The following is a 27753-nucleotide window of genomic DNA, read 5'->3' as shown; positions in this document are numbered from 1 at the left end:
TCATGATCCCAGAATGCTGGGATTAAGTCAGGCTTCCTGCTCAGTGGGGAGCCTGCTTCTCCCTCTGTCTACCACTCCCCTTGCTTGTTCTCTCTCTCTCTCTTGCTCTCTCTCGCTCTCTTGCTCTATCTCAAATAAACAAACAAAATCTTTAAAATAAAAAAATAACAAAAATAAAGCTGTATTTTCTATCTGTAATCAAAATTTTACTTCCTCATAGTCTGATTCCTTGGTATGAGTCCAATTTTTTTCAGATCAATTATTTATGAAAACTTACCTTTTAGAATAATATGCTTAAATAGTAGGAGAAATAAAGAACATACCAGTACTTTATGTTTTTTTATGTGAGTGGATAAAGAGTTAGTATTAAGTTACTCTTTCTATGAGATAGCAGATAACATATATTAATTCAGCACTAACCAGGCACTAAGCTTAAAAGCATGGGAAATACAGGAATAATTTTAAAATACAATCCCTTTTCTCTAGATGCTTATAATCTAGTTGGGACTAAATAAAGAGTAAAATGCCAACAAGAGAGACCAAAAGGAGAAAAAAAACAAAAAACTGAGCTCACAGAGCAGATTGTTATTGCCAAACATGGGGGATGGGAAGTAGGTGACATGGGTGAAGAGGTTGAAAGGTACAAATTTCCAGTTATAAAATAAATAAGTCATGGGGATATAATGTACAGCATGGTGACTACAGTTAACAATACTGCATATAATAAATAATGCTGTATATAATAAAAATGCACATTTGAAAATTGCTAAGAGAATAGATCTTAAAAGTTCTCATCACAAGAAAAAAAATTTCTTGTTACCATGCATGGTGACAGCTATAACAAGACTTACTGTGGTGATCATTTCACAATACACAAATACCAAATCATTTTGTTGTGTACCTGAAACCAATGTTATATGTCAGTTACACCTCAGTAAAAAAATAAAAAAGCAAAATAAAAACAGACCAAGAATACTTTGACAGAGCATTAGAAATACCAAAAACAGCAACATGATTAATTGCCAAAGGCATGGTAAAATGATATGCAGCTAATCAGAGCTTATGAGAGAGAGAGAGACGTTTCTTGGAAAATGTAGTGTAAAATATAACAGACAGAAATATTTCCAAAGAAATTACATAAATCTGCTTTAGTTGTCCTTTATGTATATCTGCATTATCAATTTGCACAAAATGTTTCTTTAAAAAAGTTTTACAGAAGACAAGTAATTTAAGTAACACAGTAACCTCAGCATTCTGCAAAAATACAAGAATCATCTCTAGCTCCAAAAAATCACACCTCTATCTACAAATTAGCCACAGTTAGGTGTGCTGACATAAGCATATTGCACTACTAAATACTGGAAGTTCTGTAAGAATTAAAATGTCATGGGTACATGGGAACAAGATAATCCAAACAAACTTGACATTCTTAAAAATCATTATCTGCAACATCTTGAAAAATCCAGAGTATCTATGGCAAAGAAAAAAGAAATTCCACACAAGACCAATAAATGAATACTCCAGCATCATAGCTTAGGGGAAAAAAATGCTGGAAGAGTTATCCATATAAGAACTTAATTTTGGATACCTAGTCAGATTTTAATGCCATATTCAAAATAAAAAATAAATATCTAAGCATAAAAAAATATCATATTGATATAGGGAAACTAAAAGAATCCCATGAAAAACTGCTTTATGCACTCTTTTTCCTGCTTCCACTCTTGCTGGGACCTACCCTGCACCCCCCTTACACACACTGTATAGAACACAGAACAGATGTTCTACCCGTAAAGGTCAAGAATTTAATGATTTCTTTGGAGTCTTCAAGCACAATAGAGAACACTGAAGGAGTTACTTGGACAGGGTCATCATGAACATTTTCTAAGACCACAGACTCCACAAGACCCCTGGCTGAAGAGCACAAGTGACTTACGGAGAATGCCTAAATCCTATTCTTGGATCCAGGATTACCGAGAAGACATGCACCAGACCACCATCCTCAGTAAAAATCCCAGGCCCCAAGCAAAGACAAGACTTACTCTTTCTTCCTTTCTCTCCCAGATGCTGTGTCAGTATCAACACTCTCTCTAAACCTTTAATAAATTCTGCTCTCACCTCCTCTTGGCTCAAGTTTGATTTTTATCCTCCATGAGGTCAAGGACCCTCTTGGTTGGGCCTGTGAGAACCTCCCTCTGGGTCCTTGGAAACGGCCAGTGCAGTCTGGCCGTTTCCAAGGACCCAGAGGGAGGAGCAAGACGGCGGAGGAGTAGGAGACCTACATTTCGTTTGGTCCCAGGAATTCAGCTAGATAGTTAACAATTCTGAACACCTACAAACTCAACAGGAGATCAAAGAAAAGAATAGCAGCAATTCTATGGACAGAAAAGCGACCACTTTCTGGAAGATTGGATGTGCGAAGTGAATCCGAGGTGATAATATGGGAAGATAAACCATGGCGGGAGGGAGGCTCCTCAGCCAGCTCCGTAAGGTGATAGAGCAGCAGAGTACAAAATCGGAACTTTTGCAAGTCTGCTCCACTGAGGGATGTCGCTGGAGTGGCTAAGCGGGGAGTGGAACCCTTGCTGGGACAGTGTGGTCTCAGGACTCTCAGGGTCACAGGAAGACCAGGGGTGACTGAGTGCAGCAGAGCTCCCAAGTATGGGAGCAGGAAAGGCGGCTGCAAAGACGCAGCCAAGGAGTGGGCTCTCAGCTCAGGGTTGCCATAAACTGTGATCCAGGAATAGTAGGGCCACTACGCTTCCAGCAGGGACCCAACAAGTGGCAGATAGGGGAGACTCCCCTTCCTCCCCCAGGAGAAGCGGCGGCGCACGAGTGCATCACAGGAATCTGCTGGGTTTGGAGACGCCAAATGGGTCATGTGCCAGAGATAGAAATGCTCAGTCTACAGGCCAGGTGAGCATGGAGTGTAGCCGGAGACCAGGGAGACAGGAGTGATTGACTGCTGTTCTCTGGGGGCTCAATGAGGAGTGGGGCCCCCGTTCTGGGCTCCTCCGAGGCCAGAGACTGGGAGGCCGCCATTTTCACTCTCGTCCTCCAAGGCCGACCAGAAAGCTTGCGGGGAATAAAAGCTACCGAGAGCAAACCCAAGCACGTTACTTAGCCTGGCCCCCGCAAGGGCAGGGCAATTCCGCCTCCGGCAAAGACATCTGAGAATCACTGCAACAGGACCGTCCCCCAGAAGATCAGCAACACCATCCAGTCAAGACCAAGTTTAACGAGCAATGAGAACTGCAAAACTCCAGCGCTAGGGGAATACACATAGAATTCATGGCTTTTCTCCCATGATTCCTTAGTGTTTCAAAGTTAATTTTTGAATTTTCTTTTTTTTATACTTTTTCTTCTTTCCTTTTTCAACCAACATCTTATCATTTCATTTTTTAAAATCTTTAATTTTCATTTTTACAGTCATATCCTATCCCTTCATTGTATTTAACCTTATTTTTTGTATATGTATAAGTTTTTCCTTCTTTAAAATTTGGGATACAGATTCTTCTAACAGACCAAAATATACCCTAAATCTAGTGTATGGCTTTGTTCTAGTTTCCCACCTGATCACATTCTCCCTTTTTTAATTTTAATTTTTTCCTTTCTTTTTTCAACCAACTTTTTATCTTATAAATTCCTTTTTTAAAATCTTTTTTAACTTTCATCATTACAGTCATATTCCATCTATTCATTGTATTTACCCTTATTTTTGTATATATATGTAAGGTTTTTTTTTGTTAAAATTTTGGGAGGCAGTTTCTTCTACCAGACCAAAATACACCAAAATCTAGTATGTGGCTCTGTTCTGTTCATCAGCCTGATCATATTTTTTTCTTGTTTTCTTTTCCCCCAGTTTCAGGTCTCTTCTGATTTGTTTAGTGTATATTTTTCTGGGGTCGTTGTTACCCTTTTAGCATTTTGTTCTCTCATTCATCCATTCTTCTCTGGACAAAATGACAAGATGGAAAAACTCACCTCAAAAAAAAGAACAAGAAGCAATATCGACTACCAGGGACCTAATCAATAAGGACATTAGTAAGATGTCAGAACTAGAGTTCAGAATGACAATGATAAAGATACTAGCTGGGCTTGAAAAAAGCATAGAAGATACTGAGAATCCCTTTCTGGAGAAATAAAAGAACTAAAATCTAACCAAGTCGAAATCAAAAAGGCTATTGGCTATTAATGAGGTGCAATCAAAAATGGAGGCTCTAACTGCTAGGATAAATAAGAGAGAAGAGAGAATTAGTGATATAGAAGACCAAATGATGGAGAATAAAGAAGCTGAGAAAAAGATAAACAACTGCTGGATCACGAGGGAAGAATTCGAGAGATAAATGATACCATAAGATGAAACAATATTAGAATAATTGGGATCCCAGAAGAAGGAGAGAGAGGGGCAGAAGGTATACTGGAGCAAATTATAGCAGAGAACTTCCCTAATTTGGCGAAGGAAACAGGCATCAAAATCCAGGAGGCACAGAGAACCCCCCTCAAAATAAATAAAAATAGGTCAACACCCCAACATCTAAGAGTAAAGCTACAAGTCTCAGAGACAAAGAGAAAATCCTGAAAGCAGCTCGGGACAAGAGGTCTGTAACTTATAATGGTAGAAACATTAGATTGGCAGCAGACATACCCACAGAGACCTGGCAAGCCAAAAAGGACTGGCATGATACATTCAGAGCACTAAACAAGAAAAATATGCAGCCAAGAATACTATATGCAGCTAGGCTGTCATTGAAAATAGAAGGAGAGATAAAAAGCTTCCAGAACAAACAAAAACTAAAGGAATTTGTAAACATGAAACCAGCCCTACAAGAAATATTGAAAGGGGTCCTCTAAGCAAAGAGAGATCCTAAAAGTAACACAGATCAGAAAGGAACACAGACAATATACAGTAACAGTCACCTTACAGGCAATACAATGGCACTAAATTCATATCTTTCAATAGTTACCCTGAATGTAAATGGGCTGAATGCCATAAAAAACAAGATCCATCGATATGCTGTCTGCAAGAGACTCATTTTAGACCCAAAGACACCTCCAGATTTAAAGTGAGGGAGTGGAAAACCATTTACCATGCTAATGGACACCAAAAGAGAGCTGGGGTGGCAATCCTTATATCAGACAAATTAGATTTTAAACCAAAGACTGTAATAAGAGATGAGGAAGGACTCTATATCATACTTAAAGGGTCTATCCAACAAGAAGACCTAACAATTGTAAATATCTATGCCACTAACATGGGAGCAGCCAATTATATAAGACAATTAATAACAAAAGCAAAGAAACACATCAACAACAATACAATAATAGTAGGGGACTTTAACACTAACCTCACTGAAATGGACAGATCATCTAAGCAAAAGATCAATAAGGAAATAAAAGCTTTAAACTATAGGCTGGACCAGATGGACTTCACAGATATATACAGAACATTCCATCCCAAAGCAACAAATACACATTCTTCTCTAGTGCCCATGGAACATTCTCCAGAATAGAGCACATCCTAGGTCACAAATCAGGTCTCAACCAGTACCAAAAGATTGGGATCATTCCCTGCATATTTTCAGACCACAGTGCTTTGAAACTAGAACTCAGTCACAAGAGGAAAGTCGGAAAGAACTCCAATACATGGAGGCTAAAGAGCATCCTACTAAAGAATGAATGGGTCAAACAGGAAATTAAAGAAGAACTAAAAAAATTCATGGAAACAAATGAAAATGAAAACACAACTGTTCAAAATCTTTGGGATGCAGCAAAGGCGGTCCTAAGAGGAAAGTATATAGCAATACAAGCCTTTCTCAAGAAACAAGAAAGGTCTCAAATACACAACCTAACCCTACACCTAAAGGAGCTGGAGAAAGAACAGCAAATAAAGCCAAAACCCAGCAGGAGAGAGAAATAATAAAGATCAGAGCAGAAATCAATGAAATAGAAACCAAAAGAACAGTAGAACAGATCAACAAAACTAGGAGCTTGTTCTTTGAAAAGAATTAATAAGATTGATAAACCCCTGGCCAGACTTATCAAAAAGAAAAGAGAAAGGACCCAAATAAATAAAATCATGAATGAAAGAGGAGAGATCACAACCAACACCAAAGAAATACAAACAATTATAAGAACATATTATGAGCAACTATATGCCAGCAAATTAGACAATCTGGAAGAAACGGATGCATTCCTAGAAACATATAAACTACAAAACTGAACCAGGAGGTAACAGAAAACCTGAACAGACCCATAACCAGTAAGGAAATTGAAGCAGTCATCAAAAATCTCCCAACAAACAAGAGCCCACGGCCAGATGGCTTCCCAGGGGAATTCTAACAAACATTTAAAGAAGAATTAGTACCTATTCTTCTGAAACTGTTCCAAAAAATATAAATGGAAGGAAAACTTCCAAACTCATTTTATGAGGCCAGCGTTACCCTGATCTCAAAACCAGACAAAGACCCCATCAAAAAAGAGAATTATACACCAATAACCCTGATGAACATGGATGCAAAAAGTCTCACCAAAATACTAGCCAATAAGATCCAACAGTACCTTGAAAGGATTATTCACCACAACCAAGTGGGGATTTATTCCTGGGATGCAAGGTTGGTTCAACATCCACAAATCAATCAATGTGATTCAATACATTAATAAAAGAAAGAACAAGGACCATATGATCCTCTCAATAGATGCAGAAAAAGCATTTAACAAAGTACAGCATCCTTTCTTGATCAAAACTCTTCACGGTGTAGGGATGGAGGGTCTATGAAAAACCCACAGCAAGTATCATTCTCAATGGGGAAAAACTGAGAGCTTTTCCCCTAAGGTAAGGAACATGGCAGGGATGTCCACTATCACCACTGCTGTTCAACATAGTACTAGAAGTCCTAGCCTCAGCAACCAGACAACAAAAAGAAATAAAAGGCACCCAAATCAGCAAAGAAGAAGTCAGATTCTCACCCTCTGCAGATGATATGATACTTTATGTGGAAAACCCAAAAGACTCCACCCCAAAACTGCTAGAACTCATACAAGAATTCAGTAAAGTGGCAGGATATAAAATCAATGCACAGAAATCAGTGGCATTTATATACACTAACAACAAGACAGAAGAAAGAGAAATTAAGGAGTCGATCCCATTTACAATTGCACCCAAAACCATAAGATACCTAGGAATAAATCTAACCAAAGAGGCAAAGGATCTGTACTCTGAAAACTATAGAATACTCAGGAAAGAAATTGAGGAAGACACAAAGAAATGGAAAAACGTTTCATGCTCATGGATTGGAGGAACAAATATTGTGAAAATGTCTATGCTACCTAGAGCAATCTACACATTTTTAATGCAATCCCTATCAAAATACCATCCACTTTTTTCAAAGAAATGGAACAAATAATCCTAAAATTTGTATGGAACAAGAAAAGACCCAGAATAGCCAGACGAGTGTTGAAAAAGAAAAGTAAAGTTGGTGGCATCACAATTCCAGACCTCAAGCTCTATTACAAAGCTGTAATCATCAAGACAGTATGGTACTGGTACAAAACAGACACATAGATCAATGGAACAGAATAGAGAGCCCAGAAATGGACCCTCAGTTCTATGGTCAACTCATCTTTGACAAAGCAGGAAAGAATGTCCAATGGAAAAAAGATATCTCTTCAACAAATGGTGTTGGGAAAATTGGACAGCCACATGCAGAAGAATGAAACTGGACCATTTCCTTACACCACACACAAAAATAGACTCCAAATGGATGAAAGACCTAAATGTGAGACAAGAGTCCATCAAAATCCTTGAGGAGAACACAGGCAGCAACCTCTTCGACCTCAGCCGCAGCAACTTCTTCCTAGAAACATTGCCAAAGGCAAGGGAAGTAAGGGCAAAAATCAACTATTGGGATTTCATTAGGATAAAAAGCTTTTGCAGAGCAAAGGAAACAGTCAACAAAACCAAAAGACAACCGACAGAATGGGAGAAGATATTTGCAAATGACATCAGATAAAGGGCTAGTATCCAAACTCTATAAAGAACTTATCAAACTCAACACCCAAAGAACAAATGATCCAATGAAGAAATGGGCAGAAGACATGAACAGACATTTCTGCAAAGAAGACATCCAAAAGGCCAACAGACACATGAAAAAGTGCTCAACATCACTCGGCATCAGGGAAATACAAATTAAAACCTCAATGTGATACCACCTCACACCAGTCAGAATGGCTAAAATTAACAAGTCAGGAAATGACAGATGTTGGCGAGGCTGTGGAGAAAGGGGAACCCTCCCACACTGTTGGTGGGAATGCAAGCTGGTGCAGCCACTCTGGAAAACAGTGTGGAGGTTCCTCAAAAAGTTGAAAATAGAGCCACGATATGATCCAGCAATTGCACTACTGGTTATTTACCCCAAAGACACAAATGTAGTGATCCAAAGGGGCACATGCACCCCAATGTTTATAGGAGCAATGTCCACAATAGGCAAAATATGGAAAGAGCCTAGATGTCCATCAACAAATGAGTGGATAAAGATGTGGTGTATATATATATATATATATATATATATATATATACACACACACACACACAATGGAATATTATGCACCCAACAAAAAAATGAAATCTTGCCATTTGCAATGACGTGGATGGAACTAGAGGGTATTATGCTTAGTAAAATAAGTAAATCAGAGGAAGACAATTATCATATGATCTCACTGATAATGAGGAATTTGAGAAGCAAGACAGAGAATCATAGGGAAAGGAGGGAAAAATGAAACAAGATGAAACCAGAGAAGGAGACAAACCATAAAAGACTCTTAATCTGAGAAAACAAACTGAGGGTTGCTGGAGTGGAGGGGGATGAGAGGGATGGGGTGGCTGGGTGATGGACATTGGGGAGGGTATGTGCTATGGTGAGCGCTGTGAATTGTGTAAGACTGATGAATCGCAGACCTGCACCCCTGAAACAAATAATACATTATGTGTTAATAAAAAAATAAAATAAAAATAAACACACATACACACACACACACACACAAAGCTATATCTCTTTGCAGTTGTATTAAGCTCAGTACTTGGACTATTATCCCCTAACTTTCGCTTATTATGTTCCTAATTACTATCACCAAATACACAAAGTAAATATAACAAGGGGTATAATCCTCCTGTTAATTTTCTGAATGTCTTAGAATACTTGCTGTTGCAGTAGGAAAGATTTAATAGACATTTGCCAATTTTGGCTTTAAAAAATAGTGTACATGCTAACTATGGTCTGAAGATCCATCATTATTCAAACAGAATCACAATTTCCTTTCCAATTAAATACAATGTCTAAATATATATGCCACATAACACATTTTTAAGTAGGTTCCTTTTTTTATAGTCATGGGAGAAGCCAGGAGAATTATTCTATTAAAGAATTTCAAAATCATCAAAAGTTTAGCATGATATACACATTAAAAATCAACATGACAAAAAAGCTGCCATAAAGAGATCATATAGAAATAATTTTAGGAACTTTACTTTTTCTGTCAGTAAAGCATTTCTTTACCGAAATTTCAAATACTGTGGAAAAGTTGAATGAATAAGATGAGTATCTCCACCTACATTCAACATTTGTGAGCATTTTGCTACAAATGTTATGCTACCTCTTCCCTTTCCCTTTATGTATCAATTTATTTTTTACAAATCCCCATGTAATTAAATACATTAACACTTTTAAAGAAAAACAGATGACACTAAGTCAGATAAATACTATAAATATCCATATATAAATTCAGTTCCACTTGCCACCAAATGGGTTCAGACAGATCAGGTTTTATCCCAAAGGAGACTTTTCTTAATATTTAAATTTTAAATATGTAGATAAAGGATGGTGGGCTGTAGTTTAATCCCATGTTATAGAGGAAACAAGCATATACAAAGGGTCAATAATTTATTAAAGACTCAAACAAGTAGCAAAATCAAGTACATGAAAACGGGCAATCTACTCCAGAGCCCATACTTCTAACCACTGCTCCAGGGAGCCTCCAATCCAACAGGAAATCCTCATGATTTTCTTTATCTACCCAGAATAATTCCATTATCCCTAATTACAATGCTGCCCTAATCTGAGACACCATCCTCTCTCACTGGGTTTACTGCACTAGCCAGCTAACTAGCTATCTGATTCTTCTATCCGTTTAACTAATAGTAAAAGCCAGCGTTCTCTAACCTACAAGAAACTCCAGGTTTTGTACTTTCTCATTTATCTTCCATCGGTGACCTCCCCCACTCCTCTCCCCTCTCTCACACTGCCAGCACACTGGCTTCTATGCTGCTTCTCGTCCCCAGGCATGTTCCCCTTTAGGGCCTTGGCACTGACCAGTCCTCCTGTCTTGCACACAGTTCATTTTGTATCTACCTGACCACCCCCTCACTCCTGCACTAGCATTTTCTGTGCACTTTAAAATTGCAACTGTCCCCCACAAAGAAATTGACTCTCCAAATCCCTCTTTCCTGCTCTAGTTTTTCTTTCTAACACTTTTTACCCTTGAACATTTCAGACAATTCACTTATTTTTTATCGCCCTATCTCTTCTGCTCTTAGATTTTACATGTATCCTAAGCCCTTAAAAAATCGTCTAGTGCATAGTAAATGCTCAAAAAATAATTGTTGCTATTAAGACTTCTATGTCAACTTCAACCCAAATACTGTGAGCTACACTCTTTTACATCTCTAATAGTTGTTAGCATTTCTCAGGATCTCACAAAAAATTAGAATTTCAAAAAATATGCTTAAATTACATTTTAAAACAGCCAAGTGTTATACACTCATCCTTTTTACTAAGATTCTTTATGTAGAAATATACTTTATAAACATGGAGATGTTCATGACGTCACTCAGAGAAGACAGGGAAGGAAGAGCTTATATAGTATGATCCCTTGTATAAGGAAACAGTATGTATTTGTGTGTATTTACGGGTTTTCTGGTAGGACATTAGGTATTCTTAAAGCATTTCTCCCTTCTGTATATTCGTATTTTCTCATTTTTTCAATAATGAGTATGTATTATTTGTATGATTAACAAATAAATATACTATGCCCCCCAAAATTATCTTCACAATACAATTACCAGCTAAATTGTAACTCTTGCTCTATGAATAAAATACTTATTCACTGTTAATAAAACTATTTTATAAATGCAATATAGATATGTGCTATTAATGTAATTTAAGAGACCATCTACAGATATTTATCTAATTATTTTCTTTATAAGAGGGATGATGCGGCTAATTCTTTTGTTTATACAGAGTAATGTGGCACAAATGTGCTAAATATTACCACTATATCAATATATCTATAGGAAATCCACATATTCAATCTAACTTTCAAATATTACCTTTGAAATACTCTTTTCAAATACTCTTTTCAATACTCTTACTCTGAAAACTAAGTACTTTTAATAGGCTTTTATATTTGCAGTATAAACTTATAAACATTTCTTTTTTATCTTTAAATTCAGAACTGTAACATAAATATATTCAGCTTGAGCTTTTCTTGTTGCTGTGAAATGTATTAATATTTATTTCAATTGTTCCCTGTTTCAAAAGTATTTAAAGTAATGTAATTAATAAAGTAAAGCGATGGATTTAGAAAAACTGTATTCTATATTTTACACATCTTTAAAGGCTACTACTATTTCGCTTAAGGAAAATCAACAAAAAAGCTACTTTAATGCCAACTCTCAATTTAGAAAATATATTCATTTTCAGAAAAATTTGGAATCCTTGCTTTAACTTCTAAAATGTATACATAATAGTGTTAATCAACATCTCAAAGACAAGCTTAATTATGATTAATTACTTTCTTTCCAAACAAAACACAAGCTCAGTTATTGTCTATAAAAGGAAACCTAAATAGGTTTGTAATACTTTTCTATGATCTTAAATCTAGAAAGAAAATATATTTTTTAGTGTTTACATAATTTATATCTGAAGTTCTTTTAAATGAAATTTGATTTAGGTTTTTCCAAACTTAAATTCCATTCAACAATTTTTTTAATAACTGCAAAAACTTTACAAAAAAATAAATACACAAGGGTATTTAAAATCAAAGTTTACATACCTTGGCTTCCGAAATGCTAAACTATATTGCTGGCAAGCCAGACCCACAGTGGGGGTGTAAACAATAGGCATGAATTTCTCAATGTCAGACATTAGCACACTATAAAAGAGCTTTTCGTTTCTGTCTTGAAGATCCATTAAGAGAAGATACCTGTGGAAATTGGACATAATGAGATCTATATTCCAACAAGTTATGAAACAGCTGCTTAGAAATATAAACACTTTTCAACAAAGTATTTTTCATGTCACAGAGAAAACATCTGATCAAAAAAGGCTTTAGAAATATCCTTAAACACCTCAAAGAATAAAGAACCATAAACTTGAGCAATTGTCATTCAAACATTAAAATCACTGCTGAAGCAGCACAGTTTTATTTAATACCTGGAAAGACTTTATCCCTTTTTTAAAATAAAAATACCACTGTAGATATAATTTAAACATTAACTTAAGTAAATAGACTTCGTCCTGTAACTTGTAGTACTGAATAACGAAGGGAAATGACAAGTAGAAAATAAGGAATTTAGCACCAACCCTAAAAATTACTAAGGTAGGCACGTTCAAGAGACTTATTGTTTGTATCAAATGGCCTTTTTCTTTCTAGAGGCATTCCTAACCCAGAGTTCTCTTTCTTTCTTTCTTTTTTTTTTAAACCTCAACCTCATCATGTTACCTGTAACCTTCGATAATTCATAGAATAAAACCCAAACTGCTCAGTACAACTTAAAATAGTCTTGCAAAATTGTACTTAATCTTACCAGCATTTTTAAGTTGATTTCCACTCCCTGGAATAGTTGAAAATGCATGGAATTTGGAGTCAGAGATCCAAGGATTCTAATGTTTGGCAAATAGATGGGTTATAGCAAACCCTGTAACATTTGGGAAGATGATGACTTTCAGGCATGCTAAAACTGATTTAGTGATGTGGAAATCATCATTGCTAAATCAATAATCAATTCTCAGACCTCATCTTACTTTACCTGTGAAAACATCTGCCCTTCCTTAGAGCTCAATACCCTCTTTTTCCAGGCCATCATATTTTTCTTGGTTTTCCTCCTGTCTCACTGGTCATTCCTTTCCTGTTTCTTTGTTGCTTCCTCCTCTTCTCTGAAAGCTCTCTAACACCCATATCTAATATGTTAGGAAATTAGGTTGACTTTACCTTTAACATATATCCAAAATCTAAACACCTTCATTATTACCATCCTGGGTCTAATCTCTTACCTGGATTAATGTGATAGTTTCCTAAATATTCTTCCAGCCTACATTCTATTCTCAACATTGCAGACAGTCTTTTTGAAATATAGGTCAGATCATGTTGATCTGTTCAAAACCCTGACTGGCTCCCATCTCACCCAGAATAAGGCCAAAGTCCTTTAGTGGCCTTCAAAGCCACTCACAATCTGTCCTCCACTACCTCACTAACTTCCCCTCCCAACCTACCATTTTCCCCTAGCTCATTCTGCTGCAGACACAGGTCTCTGCTGACCCTTGAACATACTGGCTGAAGAACACTATGCCTCAGATTCCCTCACGGTTAATTACCTCATTGCCTTTGATTACTCGCTCATGAATCACCTTCTCAATGAAGTCTATCCTGATTGATATAAAAATATAACTACAGAAACTGACCACCCTAACCCCCAGCATTCTCAGCTCCTCTTGCCCTACTTTTTTTTCATCAGCACCTGTCAATTTCTAGCATATTAATTTATTATTTTACTATTTAGTATCTAATAATTTTAAAAAATAATTTACCTAAGTTCCCTGAGGGCAGAGATCATCATCAATAATCCCAATATCTCAAAGAACACCTGACACTCAGTTGATGCTCAATAAATATTTGAGAATAGACTGTGGTAAAAAACATAAATGTGACCAGCTCTTACGAGGTAGAGGTAAATGGCCCAGGAAAAGAATATGAAGTAAAAACATCAGAGTCTGAAGGAAAGACTTATGAACAAATGAAAGGGATTATAAAGGAGTTTAAGAAGCAGCAAACATATACATTAGGCAAACAGGCCAGCCTCTTTCCCCAGCTGCCCCTGTCATCACTCATGGGTTCATAAAAAGTAGCCATGGCAGGGATGGAGGTTATCCATGGGCTCAGCAACATGGACTTCCACTCACCAAAGCCAACCTGGCTAGAGACACTGCTGAATATCCCATCTGCGAGAAGAGACCAATGCTGAAGAGCTGTTATGGCACCATTCTAGGGGGTGATCAGCAAGCCAGCTGGTGGCAGGCTGATTACACTGGACTGCTTCCATCATGGAAGGTGTGGTGTTGGTTCTTACTGGAATAAATATTCTGGATACAGATTTGTTTCCCCTACACACAATACTTCTGCCAAAACTATAATCCAAAGATTTACAGAGTGCCTTAAACACCATTACAGTATTCCACACAATACTGCTATTAATCAAAGAACTCACTTCCAATGAGAGTAAATGAAATCTGGCAATGGGCCCATATTCATGGAATTCACCATGTTTCCCACCATCCAGAAGCAGCTGGTGTGACAGAATGGCAGAACAGCCTTCTGAAGACTCAGTTACAGCACCAGGTAGGTGGTAACCTGCAAAGCTGGGGCAATGTTCTCCTGGATGCCAGAATCACTGTCCACCATATGGTGCTGAATCACTGTCCACTATACGGTGCTATTTCTCCCTAGCCAGGATTCACAGGTCAAAGAATCAAGGGATGGAAATGAAGTGTGCAGCACTACTCACTATAACCCCCAGTGACCCACTAGCAAAATTTCGGCTTCCTGACCCTGTGAATTTATGCTCTACTGGCCTAGAAGTCTTAGTTCCAAAGGGAGGAATGTTTCTACCAGGAGATGATGACTCCATTGAACTCTAGGTTAATATTGCTGCTAGCTACTTTGGCCACCATACGCCTTTGAATCAACAAGCAAAGAAAAGAGTTACTGTGCTAGATGGGGTGATTGATCCTGACTACCAAAGGGAAGTTGGACTGCTACTCCATTATTATTATTATTCTAATTATTATTATTTAAAGATTTATTTATTCATCTTAGAGAAAGAGAGAGAAAGAGACAGCACAAGTCAGGGAGGGGCAGAGGGAGAGAATCCTCAAGCAGCCACCCCGCTGAGCGTGGAGCCCAACACGGGGCTCGATCCCATGACCCTGAGATCACAACCTGAGCTGAAACCAAAAGTCGGCTGCTCAACTGAGTGAGCCACCCAGGTGCCCCATCTACTCCATAATTATTATTAATCTTCAACCCCCCAGCAAAAAGGAATTCTGCCAACAGACTGCCTTTGGACTGGAACTGCAGCTCTTCCCTTGGTTTCCAGCCTACAGATTCAGGACTTACCTAGGCTCCATAATCATGTAAGCCAATTCCTTAAAAATCAATCAGTCAGTCAGTCAGTCAGCCTCTCTCTATAGAACCAGCAGGATATGTGTACATTTTGGTTCTTTTTCTCTGGAGAACCTGACTAATACAAATACTAGGTACTGGTTTGCTACCTCCTCCAACCTTTGCAATAATATTTTCAAATAACTATTATTTCTTTCAACCCACAAATAAAAAAAACCTCAGGTTTAGAGAGTTGCAGTGTCTTAGTAAGAAAGGGCCCAGCCGCAAGTATGGGGCAAGACAGACACAGTGGTCATGGCAACGGTTGCAATAGTGTGCTTAAGGCCCCTAGTGAACCACAGCCCGAATTTCAACTGAAGGCTACCCAATTCCAAAGGTAGGGAACAATATTACCTTCATCTCTGTGCAGACATAGAAGCCAAATTCTAAAAGTAAGTGACCCAAGTTTGCAGTAGTATTAGAACCAAGCCTGGATGTTGAAAAAGTATGCTTTTATCTACAATGAACTTCAAGTCTGACTGAAAGCCATTATGTCCTGTTTTACTCTGTCTTAAAGGGCATTTCCTGATAATTCACCTTCACAGCAACCATCTCATCACAAGAGAAAAGCAGTCTCTTTGAGGATATATTTAAGAAAGGAGAATTTTATATTATTCCAATGTTCGTACCAAGGGTAAATTTTTTTTAAAACATCATTGTATTTATGTGGCGCCTGGGTGGCTCAGTCAGTTAAGTGTCAGCCTTTGGCTCAGGTCATGATCCCGGGGCCCTGGGACTGAGTTCCGCATCGGGCTCCCTGCTCAGCGAGAAGTCTGCTTCTCCCTCTCCCACTCCCCCTCCCCCTCCCCGCTGCTCATGCTCTGTCTCTCTCTGTCTCTCAAATAAATAAAATCTTTAAAAAGGGGGTGCCTGGGTGGCTCAGTTAGTTGAGCGTCTGGCTTCGGCTCAGGTCATGATCCTGAAGTCCTGGGATCGAATCCCACATCGGGTTCTCTGCTCAACAGGGAGCCTGCTTCTCCCTCTCTCCCCACCCCCGCTCATGCTCGCTCTCTCTCACACTCTCTCATGCTCTTTCTCAAATAGTTTTTAAAAAAATATTTTTAAAAACATCATTGTATTTATAGGTAAGTTCTTCTCAAACTTGACTACTCTTTCCAAGTCACTAAATATTTTAACTTTCTCAACCAATAAAAAATAAACCAGACAACTGCCTAAGAGAAATATAAAAATCATCTTCAGGAATGTGTTACCTGTCAAAGTCAGAGGTCAGACGCTCAAAATTTTTAATTACTCTAAGAACCTGGATATCCTGACTGTTGAAGCAAGGTGGCAACAATCCATGAATATTCAACTGTTGTCTCTCTTCCAGGGTAAAAGCCAACTCCTATGGAGAAAAGAAAAGCACAATAATTCGAAGGGAATAAAAACCAAAACCTATATACATATATACATAAGATCCAACAGATACATGGAATAAAAAATCAGAAGATCTCGTATTATCTAAACATGGCCATTCAACTGTGAGATCATATCATCTCTCAATACCTCAGTTTCCTCATCTTTAAATATTCTAATACTATAATATTTTCAGATCTGTGTCATTCATATTGTTAGTTTTGAAATTAGGTAATGCAGAAAATGATGTGAAGATATGCAAATGAAAAATGTAAATACTATTAACATTATTCAATATATAAATGAGTAGGAATTATAAGATTTTAAAATTATGAACATGAATAGGTCACCTATGACCTGCTGTGCCTCCCCTATAAAATAGATTTAAAAAATGCCTTATATATGATTGAGGCACCTGTTCCAACACTCCTCTCCCAAATTATCTCCTACCGTTCTTTTTTCTTAATGTTGATGCTTTTTTTTAAGATTTCATTTATTTGAGAGAGAGAGAGCACAAGCAGTGGGAGCAGCAGAGGGAGGAGGAGAAGCAGACTCCCCACTGAGCAGGGAGCCCAAAGCGGGGCTGGACCCCAGGACTCTGGGATCATGATCTGAGCTGAAGGCAGACGCTTCACCGACTGAGCCACCCAGGTACCTCATCTACTGCTATTTTTTTTTTTTTAAGATATAATGTATCCTTTGTTTCAGAGGTACAGGTCTGTGATTCATCAGTCTTACACAATTCCCAGCGCTTACCAAAGCACATACCCTCCCCAGTGTCCATCACCCAGCCACCCCATCCCTCCCACTCCCCTCCACTCCAGCAACCCTCAGTTTGTTTCCTGAGATTAAGAGTCTCTTATGGTTTGTCTCCCCCTCTGGTTTCGTCTTGTTTCATTTTTCCCTCCCTTCCCCTATCCTACTATTCTTATTATACTCCTAGCTACACAAAATTTTTCACCATTGCCTGAACACAGCAGTCTTTTATTCTTTCATGACACCATGGACAAAAATGTTTTCCTTGCTTTTCCACCTTTCAAGTCTGACCTCAAATGCTCCCTCTTCTCTAAAGCCTTTCCAGACTCAGCCAGTATGTCCATTAGAACCCTATTATTATTCTATGTTACTTGTTTACAATGAACACTGACTGAATAAAACATGAGGCTTGGAAAAGAAGCAATGAAATATAACTGATGGATTGATACAAAAATCCAGAATGGACCGAAGAGATTTGCTGGAACATAATATGAAGGAAAGTAATAGCAGAGAAACCCTGGTAGTCATTAATCTGGGAGAATGGGATGAGCAGTTCCCCTGGAGAAGACAACTGCCCCTGGAGCTACCAAAGCCCAAGAGGCTTCTCTGAGTAGACATGGTTGTTCCCCTGGGTCTGGCAAAAGTTCACCAAAAAGGTGATGGTTGGGTTCACTCACAGTAACCACACCTGATGCTTCTTAGACAACCTGGATGGTAGAAATGTGCTCACTTTGTATTGGGTGATCCTACAGCCATCCTCCTCTGTCCCTGAGAGCTTCCCACAATGGCAGAATAGTGACTCCTGAGTATTACTCTGGGAAAAAGACAATTTGGTTCATCCCAGAGGTAGATGACACATCCAATCTCAGAAAGCAGGTGAAGGAGGTCAACAGACAACTTTTTCTTCTAATTTTTTATATGTTTAGGCCCATTCATTCATGTCACTGGTGGAAAGCTTTATATCTGATTCAACTCCTGAGTCCAGGGGGCAGCCTGAAGAAAGTCAAATAGATTTGTCCCCTGGATGACCCCTGGCGGAGCTCTCCAAATTGCTGACAAGGGCTAGCTGGGACCAATGGCTCCAGAACCTCCAGTATAAGAAACTGTTTACAATCTTGACTTCTCAGAAGGTCTCCAAGTGCTATCAGCACAGGTGGTGCCCAGTTCCCAGATATTTTTCTCCAATAGTAGCCACCCTTATGACTGCAAAAGCCCTCATTGTTACGTGTTCAGTTGGAGGTCCTCTGGAGCTGCTCTGCTCCTTAGCAGTTGGATGGGCGCTTTTTTTTTTCTTTTGCTTTTTCTTTATTATGTTCAATCAGCCAGCATATAGTACATCATTAGTTTTTGATGTAGTGTTCAACGATTCATTAGTTGCATATAACACCCAGTGCTCATCACCACACATGCCCTCCTTAACGCCCATCACCCGGTTACCTCATCCCCCCACCCACCTCCCTTCTGTAACCCTCAGTTTGGTTCCTGGAGTCCAGAGTCTCTCATGGTTTGTCTCCCTCCGATTTCTTCCCATTCAGTTTTCCCTCCCTTCCCCTGTGGTCCTCCACGCTTTTCCTTATGTTCCACATATGAGTGAAACCATATGATAATTGACTTTCTCTGCTTGACTTATTTCACTTAGCATAATCTCCTCCAGTTCCATCTATGTTGATGTAAATGGTAGATATTCATCCTTTTCTGATGGCTGAGTAATATTCCATTGTATATATGGACCACATCTTCTTTATCCATTCATCTGTTGAAGGGCATCTCGGCTCTTTCCACAGTTTGGCTATTGTGGACGTTGCTGCTATGAACATTGGGGTGCATGTGCCCCTTCTTTTCACTACGTCTGTATCTTTGGGGTAAATACCTAGTGATCCAGTTGCTGGGTCATGGATGGGCCCTTTCCTAAAGGATAATCTGGTGTGTTCAGCTGGGCCCCTACCCCACCATCCCTCCTGCATGCCTGGGGAAGAGCAGACAGTGCAGCCTGACAGGCCCTTGTCTAGGAGTTCCAGCAGGTACCAGGAGACACTCATGGTATTGCTGGAACCTTTTGCATGCCATTTTCTTTTTATCTGTGGTCTGTGTTCCCCAGTCAGAATACGAAGTCCATGAGGTCAGGGAATTTTGTCTTTTTTTTTTTTTTTTCCACTGCTTCATCCTTAGTGCTTAGAAAAGAACCTGATATAACTAGAATTCAGCAATTTGCTGCATAAACAAAACAGAAAGCTTTAAATATTTAATTTTAGAGAAATAGTAAAAGTTTTAAAACCAGCAAAATTATTGCTCAGAAAACTGATTAGCATATTAATTCTTGGTAAATTTAAGTTTAAAATTAATAGGAATGGGGCACTTGGGTGGCTCAGTTGGTTAAGTGTCCAACTCTTGATTTCAGCTCAGGTCACAATCTCAGGGTTGTGCGTTTGAGCCCCATATGGGGCTCCATGCTGGGTATGGAGCCTGCTTAAGATTCTCTTTCTCTCTTTCCCTCTGCCCTCACCACCCAAAATAAATAAATAAATAAACAAATAAAAGGAACAAAAGAGGGATATTTGTATAAAAAAGTAACTATAAAATGGAAAGCATACTTCACTTGTTACAGATGTAACTGGGAAGACTGATCATTTAAAGCAAAATGTCATGAATAACTCTTTGGAATAAAAGAATTATATACAGTAATCTATTTGAAAAGGAAAGAAAATTTAATAGATGTTTCTCTAGCTTAAAATGAAAAATTCTGAAATTAAAAATGGGGAAAAAAACTAAAGTTAAAAATCTCAAAAATACATGGACATATGTAAAAAGTAGTAAACTTCTGAATATTATGCCTTGAAAATCTGCCTGCAAAATAAAAATCAAAATTATCAATATTCTAAGAATAAGGCTTATTATCAGAAGCACTAACATATGCTCCTGCATTTACTTAATAATGGCACTTAATCATTTATTGGTATATCAGTCCTTCTTTTTACATAAACTTCCCAATCTTGGTCTGACCTAACAGGTCTCTCGTATCTTTTGCCATAAAATGACAATGCCATCTGGCTATCTTTTCCTGTCCTTTGATGGTTAGTAACTACAAACACCCACACACTGTTAGCCAAATATTCTATGGCATAAAAAAGTGTCAATTCAGCTCTTAACAATAACCACCAAAAACAAAACAAAAAACTAGGGCTTAAGAATATGGGAAACTGGGTCAAATTAAAGTCCTAGGATAAGGTTCATATTCTACTACTACACTTTACAAATAATTTTAAAAAAGTAAGTCAATGAGTAAGCAAACTCAAATCTTAAAATCCCTGAAAATTTAAAAATATATATGGCATGACTTTGCTTAAACCAGTTTTTAAGAATGACACATCAATGTGATTACCAACCAGCAACTTCCCAGAAAGTATTCAGTCAGAGAAACAATAAATAGAATTTTGAACCATTTAATAATCCTGGCTCTATCTTTCATTTTTTCATACTAACAGAAATATATTCATATATATTTTGTAGAGATTATAAACAGTAGCTTAATACATTCTCCTTTTTAAACACTAGCTTAATACAGTGAAACACTAGCTTAATACATTTTCCTCCTTAAAAGCTGATGTAACAAATACCCGCTTCAAAGAATTACCTTAGAGTTATGCTGTGAGGCCTATCCAACAAAGGATAGTGTATCCAAAGTATACATGCAGCTTCTAACTTCCATTTGCTTTCTTCTGAGTCTTTCATGTAGTTAAAAAATTTAGACTTCTGTAGATATATTAAGTTTCCAGACCACTTATAATTCTAATTCCCCAAAAGCTTTCTCATACACCCTAGGTTCAAGCCTGGTTTTGTCATTTTCTATCTTTATTTTTCTTTCCCTCCTCCTTACAAAACCTTCTGGGCCGGATTCCTAGACGGCAGAATGGTATGCTGTCTCACTACTAAGGACAGCACAGGACAACTATTCTTCTGGGCTCTACTAATTGTTCTATGTATATCTTCTTGAGAAAACTGAGACTACCAAGCAGAAAGGAAAACAAAATTCCTGACATAACAAGAGACTTATATCAGAAACTACGTTTGCACCTGAGAAAGTAACTTTGTCCTGAGTAATTTATCAGAAATGATTACTATAAAAACAGAACAGATACAATCTGAATTCCGTGCTAACCATCTTTAATGTTTGCAATAAGCTTCAGTAATTTGTCGTTTTTCCTGAATAAGGAAAATCAAAGTAATCAAGTAGAATGGCAAGAAGGAAAACACTGTCTAAATCACAAAAATCTTCAAGTAATCTATATATGAATAGTTCATTATAAAATGCATTTATTGTAATGTTTGTTTTTATTATTTATTATTCTGAAATAAGAGATCAAAGTGAGCTTTAGATTTAAATGTCAATATTGTCAAATGTATTAGCAGAGTTTATGTGCATATTCTATAACTATAGAAAGAAAAGTGATTCTAATTTGTCCTGGACATATATTGAAGGGTTCCTTCTTCTGAGTCTTCCACAGTGCCAAATATTGTTCTTTGAAACTGATTTTTTTAATTCTAATTAACAATATAAATAATGACTTCTAGAACTTTCCTGGTGTATGTAACCTCATTTCTTCAAAAATACCAATCAGCCAGATGGGATACACATTTCCAAAGTTTTTAAATGATTATTTTGCATGCATTCAGCTATGCAACCAAATTCTCTAGTGATCATCTCCTTTAAGAGGCAGAAAATTATTTAAAACCAATAATATAGTAACAACAGCTTCTTTAAAAAAAACATTCTGTGTCATTACACAGCAATTAATTTTTACTCATATTTATATAGCGTAATTTAAACTGGCAGAAGTAATGATTACAAAAATAAATCTAAAATACACTTGGCCCTAAAGGGAGGGAAAAATAAAATAAAATCAGAGTGGGAGACAAACCATAACAGACTCTTAACTACAGGAAACTGAGGGTTGCTGGAGGGTGGGGGGAATGGGGTAACTGAGTGATGGGCATTAAGGAGGGCACTTGATGTAGTAAGCACTGAGTATTATATGCAATTGATGAATCACCAAACTCTACCTCTGAAACTAATAATACCCTATATGTTAATTAATTGAGTTTTAATTAAAAAGTAAATAAAATATACTTGGCCCCAGATACCCTAAAATTTATAGCAAAATATCATAACCATAACACCTAAAAATCATTTCATCTAGGTATCACAGGATATCAGCAAGTATAACTATTTTGTAGTTTAAGTGATATGTTTGCTTAATTAATGAAGAGAAAGAGCATCTCTACCTAAGAGAGCAAATGGATTTTTAAAATATTGGATAAGAGGTTTAATTAAATAGTTTAAGTTATTTCTCACTTAAAACTCAGATTACTAGCCTTTATAGATTCCTTTTAAGGCTGAGAAATTATTAACCATCAATGTTAATACTACATTTTCCAAACATAGTTCTTAAAATCATTAGTAAGATTTTTAAATTCTTGGGGCACCTGGGTTGGCTCAGTTGGTTAAGCATCTGCCTTTGACTGGGGTGGAGATTGGGGGGTGGTGGGATTAAGCCCTGTGTCAGTCTCCCTACTTAGCTGGGAGCCTGCTTCTCCCTCTCCCTCTGCCCCTCCCCCCGTGCAGGCATGCCCCCTCCCCCTGAAATAAAATCTTTAAAAAAAAAAAAGATTTTAAAATTCTTTCAGCAAAATCGAATGCCTGTGTCCCCAAGCAAGTTTTAAGGTAAATTTCATAAAGTCACCAAATCAGTAAAGTACCTGTTAAGTAAGTAGACTGGAGGTGAGCAGACTGGTAATTCTTAGTAAACTATTGAAACTGCCAATGCACACAAGCGATTAAAAAAAGCCAAATCTCATCCAAACCAAATGGGTAATACTGATTGTCAGTAGAGGCCCTAATAATCACATGCAAATTTACACCATTCTAGATATGCCTATGATACTACATGTAGTAATTATTCATATAGTGAATCAGAAACATTGGGATTACAAGATAATCATGAATTATAACTTTGTTTGATTTCTTAATTCTTTGAGCTAGTCAAAGAATCTACAGAGTATGAAAAATTTAACATTAAATTAAACATGAATTTGTAAATGCCTTTTGCCTATTCCTGAATGATGATGAGGAGGCCTTCCTCCTCCTCTCTGGATTGGCAAGGCATCCTCCAAGGTCCTCCCAAAGCATCAAGTACTTCCATCATGCAACTTCTCATACTTCATTATTTCTGCTGAAGTGCTGTTTTACCCAAAGGTCTAGGTGCTTCTGGAGGACAGGAACTATGATATTCATATTTGAACAGCACCCAGTAAAATGTCAAGATGGAACAGGGCCTCAATAAGTTTTAAGTAAACAAATGGATGAATATATGAATCTGAAACAACTTTTCATTTCCATGTAGTTTGGTTCTATGTACAGCTCTTCCTCAACTTACAATGGGGTTACATCCCAATAAACCCCTCCTAAGTTGAAAATGCCATTAAGTTGAAAATGCATTTAATACCTCTAACCTAACAAACATCTCAGCTTAGTCTAACCTACCTTAAATGTGCTCAGAACATTTACACTGGCCTACAGTTGGCTGAAATTATCTAACACAAAGTCTATTATATAAATAAGCACTTAATACCTCACATAACTGATTGAATATAATACCGCAAGTGAAAAACAGAGTAGACGGATGGGTACAGAATGGTTAAGTGGACCAGCTGTTCCCCCTTGCAGTTACATGGCTGGTCGGGAGCTGCAGCTTACTGCCACTGCCTAGCACCACAAGAGAAGGCCATACCTCGTATCATTAGCCCAGGAAGAGATCAAAATTCAAAATTCAAAATACAGTTTCTACTGAATGCATATCACTTTCACACATGGACCTAATGACAGACATGCAAGGAATCAGTAGATATAATTCAGGAGTCTTTAAATGTGGGCATCTTGGGGCGCCTGGATGGCTCAGTCAATTAAGCGTCCGACTCTTGGTTTTGGCTAAGTTCATGGTCTCAGGGTCGTGAGCTCAAACCCCGTGTCAGATGCTGGGCTCAGTGTTCAGCATGGAGTCTGCTTGAGATTCTTTCGTCCTCCTTCTGCCCCTCCCCTGCTCAGGCACATGTGCTCTCTAATAAATAAATAAAATCTTAAATAAATAAATAAATAAATATGGGCATCTTTTTGCACTGTAAAACTTAGTATTTTCTTCCATTGTAAAAGAAGATAATAAACAAAAGAAACAGTAGTAGTAGTTCCTGTGACTGTCATAAATAGAAATAATATTTTTTATCACATTAAACTTCCAGCATATATCTTGAAATAACACTTGCGTTTATCATGACTTTGAAATTACAGTAATTTTAGACCCACAATAAGTTTGTTTGTAACACGAAAAGGCACACAAGCTAGTCATGTCAGCAACCTTCACAACAATCTCTTTAATATATGAAATTTTCCTTTAAATTGCTCACATTTAAATATACTGTCTTGCTATTTAAGTCTTTCATAAAGAAGAATATATCTTATAATATCACATATTTATTTTTTAATATTTTGATACCTATATCATACTTGGTTTCTTTTATAACATTATGCATTCTATTTATCTGAAACCACTGCTTTAAGAAAGCCATGGACTTCACCAAATTTCCAAAGGGGACTTGGTACAAAATATTTTAAGAAATGTTGCAGACAGTGAAGGAAAAAAAACTAAAAGGCAACCTATGGAATGGAAGAAAATATTCGCAAATGATGTATCTGATAAAGGGTTAGTATCCAACATCTATAAAGAACTTACAAAACTCAACACCAAAAAAACAATTAATCCAATTAAAAAATGGACAGAAGAGGGGTGCCTGGGTGACTCAGTCAGTTAAGCATCTGACTCTTGATTTTGGCTCAGGTCATGATCTCAGGGTTGTGGGATCAAGCCCCGCATTAAGCCCTACATTGTGAGGGGGGGGACCATGCTCAGTGGGGAGTCTGCTTGAGATTTTCTCTCTCCACCTCTCTCTGCCCCTCCTTCTCTAAAATAAATAAATAAAATTTTTTTAAATGGGCAGAAGACATGAATAGACATTTTTCCAAAGACATACAGATAGCCAACAGACACATGAAAAGATACTCAACATCACTGATCATCACTGAAATGCATATCAAAACTACAATGCGGTATCACCTCACACCTCTCAGAACTGCTAAAATCAGTAGCACAAGAAGTAACAGGTGTTGGTGAGAATGTGGAGAAAAAGGATCCTTCATGCACTGTCGGTGGGAATGCAAACTGGTGCAGCCACTCTGGAAAACAGTTAAAAATAGAACTACTCTATGATCCAGCAATTGCACTACTCTGTATTTACCCAAAGGATACAAAAATACTAATTCAAAGTAATACATGCACCCTGATGTTTATAGAAGCATTATCTACAATAGCCAAATTATGAAAACAGCCCAAGTGTCCATCAACTAATAATAAAGAAGATGTGGAGGGTGTGTGTATATTTATAAAGGAATATTACTCAGCCATAAAAAAGAATGAAATCTTGTCCTTTGCAATGACATGGATGGAGCTAGAGTGTATAATGCTAAGTGAAATAAGTCAGTCAAAGGAAGACAAATACCACATGATTTCACGCATATGTAGAATGTAAGGAACAAAACAAACAAGCAAAGGGAAAAAAAAAGAGAGGCAAACCAAGAAACAGACTCTTAACTATGGTGAACAAACTGATGGTTACCAGAAGGGAGGTGGGTCAGGGATGGGCTAGATGGGAGATGGGGATTAAGAAGGGCACTTGTTGTGATGAGCACTGGGTGTTGTATGGAAGTGTTGAATCACTATATTATACACCTGAAACTAATATTACACTATATGTTAACTAATTGGAATTTAAATAAAAACCTAAAAAATAAAGAACTGTTGCAGAGAATAATGCTTCAGTTTCCAAGGGATATATACTTCACATATCAACATGATATTCCCAGAAATGCCACAAGATGGCTTTCTTACTTCAGATCCACAGTTGAGATTTTCAGAAATGTTTTGTCTCCTCTTAGTTACTTTATGGGAGATTGTCATTGGTATTGGTCAAGGGTCTCCAGAGAAACAGAACAAATAGGGTGTGTGTATAAACATCACATATATGAAGAAATTTATTATAAGGAATTGGCTCATGCAGATATGAAGGCTGACAAGTCCCCAGATCTGAAGTTGGCAAGTTGGAGAACCAAGAGAGCCAATGGTGCAATTCCAGTCCATGCACAAAGGCCTGAGAAGTCAGGAGAACTGAGAGTACAGTTCTAGTCCAAAGGCCAGCAGGCTTAAGACCCAGGAAGAGCCAGTGTTTCAGTTCAAATCCAAAAGTAGGAAAAAAAATTGATGTCCCAGCTTGAAGGCAGACAGACAAGAGGGATTCCCTCTTCTTCACAAGAGGGTCAGCCTTGGGGTGCCTGGGTGGCTCAGATGGTTAGGTGTCTGCCTTCAGCTCAGGTCATGATCCCAGGGTCCTGGGATCAAGCCCCGCATCCAGCTCCCTGCTTGGCAGGAACCTGACTCTCCCTCTCCCTCTGCTCCCCCGGCTTGTGCACTCTCTCTGTCAGATAAATAAATTTTTAAAAAATCTTTAAAAAAAAAAAAGAGGCAGTTGTGTCGATTCCCAAACTTGTTCATACCTGTTGAACTTGTTATTATAATTACATGATGTAATCTGCAAACTAGTAAGTACAAATGTGAAAAGAAAAAGTTACTGTTTCTATGAAAACTAAATTGTTAATTCCTAGAAAGATTCAATAGTTTAAAAAATTGTGGTGAAAATACTTGACAGGACAATTATAAAAGATTAGAAAACACTCAAAATCCAGGATCTGCGCCAAGGGTGTTTCAGAAGTGGCTTTAGTTCTCATTCTACTTTCGAGAAACTGAGAGTGGATACTGTGACAAACACATTACGCGTGTTGTTTATGTAAACGTGTGGTCCTGGAATCCCTCGCATCAGCAGATTCAAAGAATAGATGTCAGTAAGGGCTGACAAGTCATGTGCATTTACACATTTTATGATAAAATAAAATGAGAAGGCATGTTTTTATTATTCTGAACTGCCTTCAGCAACCGATTGCTCTTCCCAATCACTCCAATAGAACTTCTCTTATACTTAGGGCGCCTGGGTGGC

General features: G+C 37.7%; 1 protein-coding gene across 1 annotated transcript in view; it reads right to left on the bottom strand.

Moving 5' to 3' along the window:
- The window catches only part of ME1 (malic enzyme 1), a 191307-nt gene that overhangs the window by 146497 nt on the left and 17057 nt on the right, over nucleotides 1-27753 (bottom strand). The window contains exons 2-3 of the mRNA XM_028108075.2: nucleotides 16701-16834; nucleotides 12106-12255 (exon numbers count right to left, since the gene is read on the bottom strand). Coding sequence (XP_027963876.1) covers nucleotides 12106-12255; nucleotides 16701-16834 — 284 coding nt within the window. The remainder of the gene's footprint in view (nucleotides 1-12105; nucleotides 12256-16700; nucleotides 16835-27753) is intronic.

This window comes from Eumetopias jubatus, unplaced genomic scaffold (genome assembly GCF_037043125.1).
Source record: "Eumetopias jubatus isolate StellerSeaLion01/CBP00866 unplaced genomic scaffold, mEumJub1_p1.0 scaffold_6, whole genome shotgun sequence".
NCBI lineage: Eukaryota > Metazoa > Chordata > Mammalia > Carnivora > Otariidae > Eumetopias > Eumetopias jubatus.
This window is presented reverse-complemented; position numbering and strand designations above follow the sequence as displayed.